The sequence below is a fragment of the Rhinolophus sinicus genome, linkage group LG01 (genome assembly GCF_036562045.2).
Source record: "Rhinolophus sinicus isolate RSC01 linkage group LG01, ASM3656204v1, whole genome shotgun sequence".
Lineage (NCBI taxonomy): Eukaryota > Metazoa > Chordata > Mammalia > Chiroptera > Rhinolophidae > Rhinolophus > Rhinolophus sinicus.
In genome coordinates, this window is record NC_133751.1 from 155741083 (window position 1) to 155756773 (window position 15691).

At 32.3% G+C, this 15691-nt stretch overlaps 1 protein-coding gene across 6 annotated transcripts in view; it reads left to right on the forward strand.

Annotated features, from left to right (window-relative positions):
- Positions 1-15691, forward strand: part of UBR3 (ubiquitin protein ligase E3 component n-recognin 3) — a 172073-nt gene that overhangs the window by 81755 nt on the left and 74627 nt on the right. For 3 of the 6 annotated variants that reach the window (XM_019727400.2, XM_019727399.2, XM_019727401.2), the window contains exons 20-24: positions 6796-6937; positions 10299-10403; positions 11594-11767; positions 11955-11987; positions 13609-14069. In XM_019727400.2, the coding sequence (XP_019582959.2) occupies positions 6796-6937; positions 10299-10403; positions 11594-11767; positions 11955-11987; positions 13609-14069 (915 nt within the window). The remainder of the gene's footprint in view (positions 1-6795; positions 6938-10298; positions 10404-11593; positions 11768-11954; positions 11988-13608; positions 14070-15691) is intronic. The other 3 variants (XM_019727402.2, XM_019727403.2, XM_019727404.2) reach the window with 1 other exon arrangement.

Below are 15691 nucleotides of genomic sequence, written 5' to 3' on the forward strand. Positions count from 1 at the left end.
GGCTGTATAATTGACTGTTTCATTTCTTATTAGAGCACAACTGGGAAATAACCCTAAACTGTAGGATTTGCTATTACTTGGTTACTGGTCATTTTCATTTTCTTTTTGTTTTAAGGGACAAAAGTAATTAAACTGATTTTACTGAGGGTGATTTTTTTTCTTTTATTTGCAAGAAGGCAATAGAAAGGCCTTTTGAAGAATCACAATGAAAAATTATTGTATAAATTAAAACTGCTATGTTCTCAGAATCTAGCTTGGTGGTAGGTACTTTGTAGGCAATCAGTAATTGCTAGCTGAATGAAAAACAAATTTCTTTAAATTTTGTGCTGAGAGTTTTAGTGAAAATAAGCCATTTCCTTTATGGGATGTTTAGATGTTTCAAATCTTAGGATCTTATTTCTGGAAAAGGCCTTCAAGATCTATCTAGGTTTTATAAAAGTCTCTCAGGGCCCATCACTGGAGGAGTGGGTTGGGCAACAGCAGGAGGAGGCCTGAGAGAGTGGAGGGGGCTCATCCTGCTTCCTTTCTCCTTTCCCAATATCCCTTAATGGGCAGGTCAGCTTTGGAAAGAAAAACAAAAACAAGACAACAACAACAAAACAAACCAAGAGTTGGAAAACCATCCATTCAGTTTAGTGTTATATTTTACATAAAAGACATGTGGCCAGAAATGTTTGGTGAAATGTGATTGTTAATGGCAGTGTTGGAACCATTGTCTGGTCATTTCCAAAAGACAAATGTAATTTTTATACAGTGGCTGTTTTAATTTCAGCCAGTAATAAATTTTTTTAAACGATAATTTCTGATATTTTTGTTGCTTCCCATCTCCCATCTAGAAGGTTAATGGATGCTGGCCCATGTTTGAAAGTATGATGTATGAGTTTATATATATTTGTTTCAAACTAGTCAATAATTAGGTGTTGGTTTGAGTCACTTAAAATTTTTTTTCCTGTCATGTAGGTTTTCATTTGCATTATTCCATTAATGCTTGTGAAAAGAGCAGTCAAAATGATATATTACCTGCTGCGTTGTACAAATATGTAACCTTTATTTTGGAACACTTTATTAATGTTGGTGCTGCACTTTTAGGGGCTACTGCTTAAAGCAAACAAAAAGAAACAAAATAAAAACTAAAAATTGCTTTTCTATGCTGAAAGAAATAGAATAGTTGAAATATTTTATCATCAACTATTGGGATTGTTTTAAAACTTATGCTTCTCTGTAGCTACTATAGTGCTATATAGAAATCTTTTTTTAATGTAAACAATTTTAGGGCATCCTCTTCTTGAGTTAAAGATGCAACTCATTTCTCTGGTATGTTGATGATAGTGTTTTTATTTTTTATTTTTAAGATTTTTCTTGCCTCACCTAGGTAATCTCTGCTTTCTCTGAGTTGAGTATTTTATTGTCTGGTCTCGAACTATTCCATGCGAGAGGCATTCATTGGATGTCTGATAATTCTGGCTGCTTGTGATGAAGAGCTCTCAGTGCCCTGGAGCTTGTGGAGTCTGAGCTGTACTGGGGTGATTTGGGTAGGCAGGTTTGTTGAGGCTGAACAAAGCAAAGCTCTGCCTTCTTGTTTCAGCTCTTATACTGTAACAAGTGTCCTTCTCACAGTCTGTTCAATGCCATGGTTTTGCATTTTTGTGTGGTGATTTTGCTGTTTAAAATGGCCTTTGGTGGTGATTTTGCTGTTTAAAATGGCCCTCAAACATAGTGCTGGAGTGCTCTCTAGTGTTCCTAACGGCAAGAAAGCCTTGGTGTGCCATACACAGAAACTTCATTGTTAGACACTCTTCATTCAGGCATGAGTTATAGTGCTGTTGGCTGCACATTTGGTGGTAACGAATCAGTAATATAGTATATCCAGAAAAAGGTAGAGGAAATTCACTGATCTGTACATGAAGCCATTCCAAAAAGTGCTACAGTAGCAGGCATAGCATGTGATGAAGCTATGGAAAAGCTGAAAAGCTAAATTTGTGGTCTCATGAGATGATGACTGATAAAAAAGTGCACTGGACATTGTTGTGAGGCTGAAAGCCCAAGAAATTTACTGTCACATTTACCCAGGGTTAGGAAAACGTTAAACCCTTCTTGCCTGGTGCTGGCTGACTTGCACGTTTCAAAAGGTAATATGGTGTGGAAAATGTTAAACTCGCAGGGAAGATAAGTTCTGCAGATCAGGAGGTAGCAGAAGAATTTAAAACAAAAAATACTTGCTAAGAGTTACTCAGGAAAAGGGTTGTATGGAAGAGAAGATTTTCAATTCAGTGCTGATGGAGCTGGCTTGTTTTACAGACACATTGGCAAATGAATCTATATAAATGCAAATGGCATTTCAGTTGACAAAAATTCTTTGACTCCCAGACTTGCAGGAACCTAACCCTGTATTTCCCTTTGGGACGATTATTTAGTGTTTGTGGTGACTTTATAGAACATAGCTATTGTGAAGAAAGGTAACTGACTGTATTAGGTATCTGTATGTATGTATGTATATAGGTCTATTTCTCTTTTGTTCATTCTATAAACTAATAACACGCTGTCTTAAATACTGTAAGTCCTCCTTTCTCCTCTCCTTCATCTTCTTCCTTTTCCTACTTCTTCTCTCTTCTATTTATAATATTTATTCTTGGCCCTTTACCTTTATGATGACCATACCAAATTTAATGATAAAACATGTTGGATTTTGATTGAAAGTGTACTGAATTCATAAATTAATTTGGTAGAAATGCCATCTTAACAGTAATGCATTTTCCTATCCACGAACATGGCATATATCCAACTATTTAGGTTATCTTAATTTCTTTCAATAAAGTTTTATTATTTTTCCCAGAAAGGGTTTGGACATCTTTTGTCAGATTTATTCAAAGTTATCTTATAATTTTTATAGGTACTATATGTGGTATATTTCCTGCGATCATAGTTTCTCTTTGTTTTAGTGAATAAGAATGCAGTTGATTTTTGTTGTTCATGTTACGTTCAGCTTGATTCTTATTAGTTCCAATAATTCGTAGATTTCATAAGATTTTCTTTGGGGATATTTAAATTATCTGGGAATAATGATGATTTTGTTTCTTTTCTTTGTGTACGTACACACACACATACACACACATGCAGAATCACAAACTGTCTTTGCTGGTCACTTATCTGTTCTTTGCTGGCTAGGGTCTCTAGAATAGTATTGAACAATAGCAGTGAAGAAAAGCATCTTGTCTTGTTCCTAATGCTTTTCATGGGTCACTATTAGATAAAATGTTTGCTTTAGTAGTTTTGTAGTTACCCTTTATGAGGTGAGTAAGTTCTTTTCTATTGCATGCTTAACCTTAGGAATTTTTATTAGGAGTTTATAATTTTATCAAGTGCTTTTCCTGCACCTGTGTAGGTCATGGTATATAATCCAAATATCCTTGTGTTATTGGGAAAAACCCAATCTTGTCATGATGCACTCCATCTTTAAAAAGTAAAACATTGCTTGATGTGGTTTACTTTTTTAAAAGAATCTTTTTTCCATTGTACTTATAAGAGGAATAGTCTTATAATTTTTAAAAATCATTCTGTTTGTGTATTGGTAACAAGGTTATAGTAACGTCATAGAATTGCCTGTGTATTTTCACCCTTTTACTAGTCTCTAAAATTTATGCCACGAGATGGAGATTATCTTGAATGTATTTTTTCTGACAGCTTTATTTAGATATAATTCAATATAATTCACCCATTTAAAAGTATACAGTTCAATCAGTGGTTTTAAGTATATTTACAGAGTTGTGCCATTATCACCATAAGAAATTTTAGAACATACTCATCACTCTAAAAAGAAACCTGTGTATTCATTGACAACCACTACCTATTTCCCCCAATTCCCCAATCCTAGGTAACCACTAATCTACATTCTGTTTCTGTAGATTTGCCTATTTGTGACATTTCATATAAATGTAATCAAATTGTAGCTGGCTTCTTTCACTTAGCATGTCTTCAAGGCATTTATCAGTACTTCATTTCTTTTTATTGACAAATAATATTCCAGTGTAAGGATATCCCTCTTTTATGTATCCATTTATCATATTTGGGTTCTTTTCACCTTGTGGGGCTGTTATGAATAATACTACTTTGAATGTTCGTCTGTAAACGTTTGTGTGGAAATATGTTTTCATTGCTGTTGAGTATATATGCCCATGAGTGGACTTGCTGGGTTAGTGGTAAGTAACTCTGTTTAATTGTTTGAGGAACTACCAGACTTTTTACTAAAGAAACTTCAGCATTTACATTCCTAGTACAAGCAGTATGTGAGAGTTCCAATTTCTCTACTGCCTTTTTAGCACTTGTTATGTCTTTTTGATCATAGGTATTCTTGTTGGTATGAAGTGGCATTTCATTGTAGTTTTGATTTGTCTTTTCCTGATGGTTAATGACGTTGAGCATTTTTTCATGTGCTTATTGGCCTTTTACATATCTTCTTTGGAGGACTCTCCAGATCCTTTGTCTATTTTTTAAATTGCGTTGCCTTTTTAGTATTGAATTTTAAGAGCTCTTTATATATTGTGAATACTAGACTCATCAGCTATATTATTTGCAAATATTTTCTACCATTCTGTGGGTTGTGGGTTATTTTTCTTTTTCACTTTTTTAAAAGTGTCCTTTGAAACAAAAGTTTTTAATTTTGATGTAGTCCAGTTTATCTATTTTTTTTCTTTTGGTGCTTGTGCTTTTGGTGTCAGATCTATTGCTTAACCAAAGTCAGAAAGACGTATGCCTATGTTTTCTTCTAAGGGTTTTATAGTTTCAGCTCTGTTATTAAAGTCTTTGATACTTTCTGAGTTAACTTTTACATACGGTATGAGGTAGTGGTCCAACTTTATTGTTATTCATGTGAATGTTTCTTGAAGTTTTTATAGAACTTGCCTAGTCAACCATCTGGGCCTCATTTTTTATTTTTTGGTGGGTAATTTAAAACTACTGATTCACTTTCTTTAAAGTGAATTTTTATTTCTTGTTGAGAGGGATTGTCAAGTTGTATTTCTTGACAAAATCTTCTATTTTGTCTTAAGTATATAACCAATAATTTAAAAATTCTATCTGCCTTTCTAATTCCTATTATTTATTTGTATTTGTAGTTTCTTACTCTTGATTAGTCTTATCAGGGACTGTCAGATTTACTATTTTTTGAACAACAAACTTTTTATTTTGTTGTTTCTTTTTTCCACTCTTTTCTATTTCATTCTTTTTTCCTTTATTATTTGTTATGATCTTTCAACGTAGAATTTTTGCTCTTTTCTTAAATGCTTAGTTTTTGATTTTTTTTTAAAACATCCAGTTAAGGCTATGAATTTCCTTCCAAGTACTGCTTTAGTTGTATCCCACAATTGTGTATATCGTTCAGGTTCTAAATATTTAAAAATTCCTATTTTCATTATAGTGACCTATGAATTTCTAAGAACATAGTGTTTTAAAATGTCTGCATATCTGGAGTTTGGGTTTTTTTTTTAGTTGATTTCTAGTTTTATTTGCTTTATGACAAGTGGTTGTGGTCCCTTATATTATCATGTTTCCCCGAAAATAAGACCTAGCCGGACAATCAGCTCTAATGTGTGATATATCATATGATATCATATGATATGATATGATATCATATCATATCATATATATCAGGTCATATAATATTATATTGTATATATTATATTATATTATATTATGTTATATTATATACCTGGTCTTATAGTAAAAAAAGACTGGGTCTTATATTAATTTTTGCTCCAAAAGACGCAGAAGAACTGATTGTCTGGCTAGGTCTTATTTTCGGGTAAACACAGTAGTTCTTTTGATATTTGTTGTGATTTGCTTAGCATCGTATTATTTTGTTAATTTTTATAAATGTTCTAAATACTTAAAATTATGTGTGTTCTCTAATTATAGGATGCTCTTTATTTGTCTGTGGTTCAAGCTTCAAAATCCTTACCAATTTATTTTTCCTGGGCTTTCTGTTAGACAGAAATATTTTAATATCTTCTATTATGGTTACAGATTTGTCAGTTTTTCTGTGTAATCTCTTCAATTTTGCTTTTTTTGTGTTGAGTCTGCTGTTACTGCATACAAGTTCATACTTCTTATCTTCTGGGGGAGCCTGTTTTTTTTCCATCATAGAAGACACAGGCAAACTTCCTTATTTCTCCTTGTGAGTTATCCTTTCATTGAGAGTAAAGCTTTTTAAAGATCTCAGCTTTATGTGGGATCTCAGTTCCATCTCTAAGCCTTGTGTGAGCCTTGAGATCTGCCTGCTCAAGGACATTAAAACCATTGGAAAACACAGTGTTAGTGCTTGTTGTTAATTCCTTTGTTTTTTCTGTTTTTTGTTTTTGATTTTTGGTGTTACCTGGGAGAAATCCACTTTCTTTTTTTGTGAGTTCAAATATGCATTTAAAAGATTATATTTTATATTTTGTCCAACTTTCCCAACTGTAGTGGGAGAATTTTTAGGTTATCGATTTTGTTCAAATTGTTGCAACTGGAAATTTCTTTGTTTAGTTCTTTACTTTGTATTTTTTCTGTTTGTTTTCCTTTAACATTTTCCTATTCATTTTTCTTTCTAGTTTTCAACTCTACTCATTTTTATCCACTATGAAAGGAAATAGAAATATTCATTGTGGAGAGGATAGATCCATTTGTCATTTTTGAGCACTTTGATTAAAAATAGTACTGCATAGAAAAATGTGACAAAAATTAATGTCTATAAATCACTATTTAAACTACAATTTAATGTTGAGTCTATCATCTGATTTTAGTTTTGTTTTATTTTTCCAGTTTAAAACAGAGTGGGAAATTCCCTGGAAATCCCTGGCCTCCCTATAAGAAAAGGACGCCACTCCATCCCAGCTATAAAGGTCTCATGAGACTTTTGCACTGTAAAACTTTACATATTGTGCTATTCACTCTGCTTTACAAGGTACAGTAGTAATTTGAATAGGACTCAAAATAGAATTTATTTCCGTAATTTTCAAATAATAATGCTAAGTGATAGTATTTACATAATACTGTATTTATACATCATTTAATGTATTTATGTATTTGAGATGTATGAGGATATGTCATAATCACATATATGTGAATTCTAAGTTGAAAATAATGGAATAGCTATGCCACTCTTTGTGGGAAACTATTCATGTTATCCAGTTTCAGATAGGAGTATTTATTTATGGCTTCTGTAGAATAAGAAGTGAAATATTGTGGGATTACAGGAAGAATGGGATGAACAACAGGGACCAAAGAACCACCAGAATCCACTAAAATGATAAAACTAGTGACAATCATGGGGGCCAGTGACCCTGTGTTTAGGATTGTTCTCTTGGTTTTTTAACTTTTATCAGGAATGTGACATGGAGGGATTTGAGTGGGTTCCCATGTGATAGCATTAAGAATTTACTTTGCTTAAATACCATAGAAACTCAAAACATGATGCTTTTACTTTCTTGTTACCTAGAATTTGTTTTATCTTGGGTCTTCTCATACAGAACTGACTTATTATTTGGCTAACGTTAATTGTGTACTCAAAAATTGTATACATAGTATTGTAGAGTGTGTATACATATAAAACAAGCATATTTGTGATCTGGTCTAGATAAGAGATTAACAGACAAAAGAACTATACTCATGTTATATAGATAAAATAGATATAGACATCTATAAAGTAATTATAGACATAATAAACATACAGTTTGATACAAAGAAAAACTAATGTTTCTTCTTCCTAATTAGTATTTGAAAAATTAAAAGACATAAAAAGAAAAGTAAGCATATTTGTTAAGCAAATTTCCAGTTACTACATATATATGTTTAATTACTTAAAATATACATTAAATTTAGTAAAGTAGACACTTTAGGTTTTTTCTTAATGTTTGCTATGTAAATTAAATAATGCTTTTAGATTTCCGTACTCCCCAATTCTTTTTAACTCTGCCTTATGACGAATTTTTCATTTTATTTGTAAAAGTTATTCCTGTTAATATTTCAGACATGTTTCTCAAAAACTGTCTTGAATGGTTTAGTTTCATTAATTCCCAAGAGGATTATTCGGTAAAATGATTTAAAATGTTATTTTCTTCATTAAAAAAAGTGGAATATTTTTCTTACTGAAAAGGTTATTTGTACTTATTTATAAATAATAGACATTTTTTTGAATGTTTGTGTAGTCCCGGATTTTCTTTCAAATGCTCTAATTAGACTTATATACATTACTCTGTTTAATTCTAGCAAAAATTTGACTGAAAGTTCTGTTACTATTCCCATTTTTCAGATATCATTATCGAGTTTTAGAGGTTAAATAACTAGTTCAGATGGTAAAGCTGAGTACTGTTATAATTAATAAGTAATAAGTCAATAATTCACGATTTAAAAATTGAAAAAAGCCTTACTGCAAATGATTTATGTTCTGGGTATAGTTTCCGCTAATGTAAAATTAGTGTTTTGTCAAAAATAGAAAGGCAATCTTTTAGTTGTTACAAGATTATTATGAACAAATTTTTAAAAGTCTGAACTTTATAATAGCTTTCCTTACTTTAGTAATAATAGGAAAAATCTTCTCTAATTGACATTGCACTGGCAAGTCAACTTTCAAAAAATCAATGTCAGTAAACCATTTGATCTTCTGCCATGTTGAATGTTATAAACATTAAGCTAGAATGTGTTAATAAAACTTTCCAGAAAACGCTTTCTTTTGTAGTACCTAATAAAACAATTCCTTCCCTTGGCTTTTAAGTTACTCATTTGAACCTGTAAAATGTAATGTCACAGGATTTCAAGCCAAAATTATTTTAATGTAGCTGGTAATGTTTTATTTATCAAAAGGAGGCAGTATAGTAATGATAGGCAATAGTTAGGGGTCTGAAAACTGTTTTCCAGTGTTGCTTACACTAGCTGGGTGTGTGGCTGGCTGAGCCTTGGTTTCCGCTCCGTAAATAGTGGATCAGAAGGGATGACCTCGGTTGCCCAGTTTCAGCCCCTTCTTGCTGTTCTCTTGCTCCTTCCAGCGTCCTCACCACCTACTTACTGTTTGTTGAACACCATTGCTAGGTACTATACCAAGCAAATCACATATATTCACTCATGTAATTTTCACTATTCTGGATTATAATTCCAGTCTTAAGGATGAGAAAACTAAGGCCAGTGTCTGTTACTCAAGATCAAATAGCTAGATATATATAGAGTTTATATAAAAATAAGATTTTAAAAAAGCTTTTGAAAGGCTACAGGCTCCTCACCACTGTGCCACAAAAAGATGAATGAAAAAAACCTTCTCAGTAGTCAAAATAATCATTAGAAAGTCAGTGAATTGAAAGTCTTTATTCTTTAGTCACAGTAGATTAGCTTTTAAGTGACTAAGTCCTTTCGAGTCCCCTCAGCCATTTAGGCAGTTTCTATTAGGTTCAGCCTAGACTGTCCTCGTTTTTCTTCTCTGCAATCTCACCCACAGCTGCCCATGCCACTCCCTGTAGAACCTCTTCCTCTTATCCCTTCCATTGTTTGGCCCGATGGCTTTTTTATAACGAGGACAAAATGATACCTGCCAGTCCATTCCAGTTAGTGGTTTGTTGTATCATATTGAATGGGTGATTGGTATAGGTTAGTCCTGAAATCCTGCATAAGATGCATAAGACTTATATTGTGTAGAAGGTTAGATTTATTGGTTTCCTCAGAGAAACTTCTCTCCTAACTATTTGCTTTTGTTTTTCCTTTCTCACTCATACAAACCACACACTAACATACACATTTACATAACTGCACAAAATACTCAGGCTCAGAACTTTAATTTTAGAGACAGATTTCAAGAACATCAATGCTCCATAAACATTTATTGTGCTCCCAGTTATATGCCAGGTGCTATACTAAACACATTTGCATGAATTGTCCTATTTAAAAAACTTATTTATCTGGTATCCTTATCATTAGGAGAAGAGTGTCAGCAAATTAGGATATAAAATATTCTTGTTAAATTATTTTCTTAGATATTAGTATATTTATAATGATTTTAGTGGACTATTTAATGTATTAACCTTTAGGAAATCAGCATACCCTTATTTCTGGATATCACGTAAAGTACTATATAATTTTGCAAGGGAACCTGTATTTTTGGTGTTAGTTTGTCTTTTCACCAAGATGTAGCTTTATTTACATATCTGATCATGTTATATATTTACACACACACACGCACACATGTTTATTTTCATAACATTAAAATGTTTTTGGATATTTAAATAAAATATTTTTTATGGAAAAAGTAATTATAAGGCATTTCCCCCCCCTTTTTAAAGATATTGATGGATCATCAAAATCTGTCAGAACATGTACTCTGCATGGTTTTATATCTGATTGAACTGGGACTTGAAAATTCAGCTGATGAGGAATCAGATGAAGAGGTAAGTAGTTGCTTGTATTTTTAAATATTAAAGTTATAACATGCCTCAATAAAGGTAGTATGTCATCTCAAAATGTGTTTATGGACTCATCATACTCATATGAGATCTTCTTAAGAACTACTGAAACAGGCTTTTTTTTAATCTTTAAATCCGTATGTTCTTTTAGAGGTTTCACTGATATATTAAATTCTACTTATGGAATTGTTGAATTTGAAATTTATAAATCTATAATATATAGATCTAAGAAAACTAGTTAATGAATTTTGGTGTTATGCTAATAACATTCATTACTGATAATTGTTAGGACTTCAGTCTAGAAATTCTAATAATTTGATTAGGGATTGCTTTTTTTTTTTTTTAAGGTCCCTTTTTTGCCTTTTTATTACAGATTTTTAAAAACTTTTTTTTTTGGTAATTACAGAAACAATGTACACTTGCTGTTTAAGAAGCCAAATTATACAGAAAATATGCTGAAAAGTCACTCATAATTACGGATTGTTTTTGAGTAGCAAATTTTTTTCTATAAGATTAAAAATTAGTGGAGTAAATATTGTTTTATGGGAGCATATTTAAAGTACTTAAGTATACAAGTTAATGTGTTTCAGGACTTCAGAAATATCATTCTGTAATAGCAATTGTTACTACAAATTGATTTTCGGAGCATAAGATCTTTTTAACCTGTCCAAAAAGACAAAATACTACCAAACATAATAGCAAAAAACAAACGAAAAAGAGTTGGCAGTTCTTTGTAGTCCAAGTTGAATTAACATTTTTTCATAGATAGCAAAGGATCATTAAGATTCCTCTAAAACTAGCTCATACTTTTTGTTGTTTTTTTACATGTTCTTCCACAATTAGTCCAAAGTAGTATTATTTGGCTATATTATGAATTATTACTAATGTGTGATGAAAAATTTTCTGTACTGTTCAGTATCTCCAGATTAAAAAATGTATTTTTTTCAGGAGAAATTTTGCTGAGTTCCATTGAACTTACTCATTTTAGTATTGAGAAATTTATTCTTGTATTTTGTGTTTGAATTGGTTTTGTTAGCACTTTATAATTTGTGGATGAGGCTGTAGGGATTCAAGAACATGATAGGAAGTGGATGATTTTGGGGGGCTTGTTACATCTCTATTGTACCATAGACCTGGCTTGACAAGGTTTGATATTTATTATGTTTATGTTTTAGGCATCAGTGTGTGGACCAGAACGTTGTCATGACAGTTGGTTTCCTGGCAGTAATTTAGTATCCAACATGAGACACTTTATAAACTATGTTAGAGTGAGAGTTCCAGAGACTGCTCCTGAAGTGAAGAGAGATTCATCTGCAAGTACCAGCTCTGATAGCTTGAGTTCTTTACATGTAAGTGTAGAAGAGAGAAAGAAAAAAGGAAAGACTTTATGTTATGTTGGAATATATTGTTTAGATCATCCTGTGATACCCAAAAGAAAAATAAATGTGGTTGTAGATAACTTTAAATTGTCTTTGATTTCCTCTGATATATTTAAGCAATTTCTGCCTCACCTATCTTTTTCCTTTAATCTGCCAGAGTTCACGACGGCCTAAAGTTCTTCAAAGAGAGGTAGATGTATATGATATTTGCATTAACTGGCAATATGGCTTTAACTGGAAATGGGGAAAAACACTGAAGTATTTGTATGTGTATGTTTAATTAATATGGTTAAATTTAGAAAAGTGTTTCTCTAATGTATGTGTGTGTGATTTTATATAGTGATTTAGGCTTAGTTTTAAAGAAAATTCAAATTATTGAACTTAAAAAATAATACTGAGTATTTAATAGTGGGTTTTTCTTAGTAGTGTTAGAAGTATTTTAGAGCAATTATAAGCAACACATTTGGGTCTGTTTGCATTTAGCATTGTTACTAACATCTTAAAAATAAACGTTTTCTAAATCAAAATAAATTTTAATCTGTAATTGCTGGCAGCATGCCCATTTACATTTTTTTATCTTTTGCTCCTATGGCAATTAATTAACTTTGATGAAATAAGCCCAGAAATCTTAAACTTCATATACTGTGTATTTGGAGTCATTTTGAAAATCAGCTCTCTCATTGCATGTAGCTTAATTAATTTTTAAAAAGCAGAAATGAAATGTCTTGAAATGACATGCCATATAACCAAACTGAAGCATCTCTTATCCCTGCAATCTATATTTTTGTGAGTAGAGAACATTGAATCAGACATTTCTCATCATAGAGTCCATTTGTAGGAGCTTTCTTTGCTTTTGACAGTATGTTTTTGCTGTAAACATCATAAAGAATTTTGATTAAAATATTGGAATCTCTATAAGCATCAGCTTTTGCCTCTAATTCTGGTAGAGAGTACTTTGAAAAACAGCTTGGATGTTGAAAAATAGTGTATCCTATAATTTACCTCATAAAAGCTCAGCTGATACTGGAGCATCCTTTCTATATTCTTGCTTTAAAAAAATTAATGAAATCCATTAAGCTGACTTGTATTTTAATTAAAAGATGATTTCTAAGAGTCCTAATGCAATATGACTGCTTTAGCATAAAGGCTATTTAGAAAATAAATTATTGAGAAAAATAGTTTAAAAATATTCAAATAAATTACAGTGATATTCAAATATGAAACAGATCAATTTGATTTTTCATCTTTATATTTCATCTTAGTAACTTTGAGCACATATGTTAGAAGTAATTTTTAAACTTTTGAAGTTCCTTAAAAATGAAATTAATTAGTTCAGATTCATTAAATTGAAAATAATTATAATTTTAATTGTAAATTATAATTATAATTTCTTAACTAGAAAATGTAGCAAGCAGTCTTCTAAAAGTAAAGAGTATAGTATTCTTGACGAATGTTAGATAGAATAGCTTTTCTTCCTTTAAACTGATGAGGAACTTAGTTTATGATTTGTCTTCATTATGATTATAGACACTAAAGTTTTGTCTATTTTCTCTGGTAGATAGGCCTAGGAGGTTATAAAAGAGGTGTTACCATGGGTAATCTCTTTCTCCTCATTGTTTTCAGATTGAGTGGGACTAACTAAGTATATTTGCAAAAGAGGTGAAGGGACAGGTTTCCTTAAAGAGAGGATCTACTGAATAAATACTTGGTTGAAACTTGGAACATTCCCTTTGGAAAATGTGGTACTAGTACGTTTTTAAACTTGACACTGGATAACTTCTCTTGATTTCTTTCTCTTTTTTTAATGGTAGAATTCTGGTACTGCTCAAGTTTTCAGCTTAGTAGCAGAGCGTAGAAAGAAGTTTCAGGAGATCATCAATCGCAGTAACAGTGAAGCAAATCAGGTGGTTCGTCCCAAAACTTCAAGTAAATGGTCTGCTCCTGGTTCAGCGCTACAGTTAACTACAGCCATTTTGGAAATTAAAGAAAGCATATTGTCTTTGCTAATTAAACTTCACCACAAACTCTCAGGAAAACAAAACTCCTACTATCCTCCTTGGCTTGATGACCTAGAAATTTTAATCCAACCAGAAATTCCTAAATACAGTCATGGAGATGGTATAACTGCAGTAGAAAGAATTTTACTGAAAGCTGCATTGCAAAGCAGAATGAACAAACGCATCATTGAAGAGATATGTAGAAAAGTGACCCCTCCTGTCCCGCCCAAAAAAATCACTGCAGCAGAGAAGAAAACATTGGACAAAGAAGAAAGGTAATTTTTTATTTATAATCTTTCAAACGCGTATGGTACAGTTGAAGATTTGATATATCTTCCTTTTTGGCCATTTGACGTGAATCACATGGATGCTTAGCATCTATAATTATAGCTGATTAGTTTGTAAGATAATTAGAACCAAACATAGTCAGTGCTTGTGTGTGTAGTATGCTTGAGTTAGTTGGGGGTGAGAAGATGAGCGTTTCTGACCCCAACTTTGAATTACTGTCCTAAACTTATAGGCCTCTTTGGAAAAATTACTACTTCTGTTACTATTGTGGGGATCTAATAATTTTCCTGCGGTTTTAAAAAACTATTATCAGTGCAGCTTTAAATGAGAACAGAAAATTTAAAAAAATATTTTAAATGTTTCTCAAAAATCTGATTTTAGTTCCTTTTGGTCCTTTCCAATGTTTCCAATATATGCTCACTAATTGTTAAATAATTTATTAAAGCATATTTATGGTTCTAGCTTTTGGAACTTTAGATTGTTTTTTATTTGTTGTTAAATCATAGTATTAATAAGTTTTTAAAAAATCTTTCTTGGATGGTGTTCCTGTTTATCAAGATTAGGGAGGATAAGAAGAGGCTTAGCAGTAAAGTTGATAGGCTCAATTTTGTGCGTTACTGAGTTTAAGAGGAAGACATCCAGCTGAAGATGTCCAGTGAAGTACAGATCAAAAAATATGGTGAATGTTTAAATTTAAAAAATTTATTTCAGTAAGAGACACACTGCCATTAATTCCCCCTCAAAATACTCCCCCTTGCTTCAAACACAATTATCCCATTGTTCTTGCCACTTTCTGAAGCAGTTCTGGAAGTCCTCTTTCATGAGTGTCTTTAGTTGTGCTGTTGTGGCTGCCTTGATGTCCTGAATCATTTTGACTTTGGGGAAGAGCCAGAAGTTGCACGGTGCCAGATCCGGTGAATAAGGTGGATGAGGACACACTGTAATGTTTTTATTTGACAGAAATTGCCGTATACCAGAAACAATGTGTGACACAGAGCGTTGTCATGATGAAGGACGATTTACAGCGCACTTTAAAACACAGCTTCTCTCAACCGTAGCTCACACATGACTGACTGCACTGAACAAATTGAAAGTTGTCACACACTGTTACTAAGGTTCCACGTGCCTCTTTGCCGCTTCGTGTATTGAGAATCCCTGTCTTTCTGTTGGATGGCACTCAGCAGCGGTCTTCACTGTATTTTTTGATCACAACAGAAAGGCTCCATCTCACACATCACGTCTGGTATGGCAATTTCTGTCAAAAGAGGACTTCCAGAACTGCTTCAGAAAGTGGCACAAATGATGGGATAAGTGTGTTCGAAGTGAGGGGTATTAATGGCAATGTGTCTTTTACTGAAATACGTATTTTTTTATTTAAACATTCACCATATTGTTTGATCACACCTCGTGTAAGTCACCTTTTAATCTTTTTCTTCTCCCTCTTCTCTTGTTTTAAATTAATATTTTAACCTTCCCTTAACTGGAGGTAAGATTTTATGCTCACTAGTGTTGTTAGCGTCCTCAAATCTAGGGAAGCCTATCTTATTACTTTATTAGTTTACTTTTTTTATTCTTATGTTATAGACCTGTTGTGTGTGTGTGTTTTAAC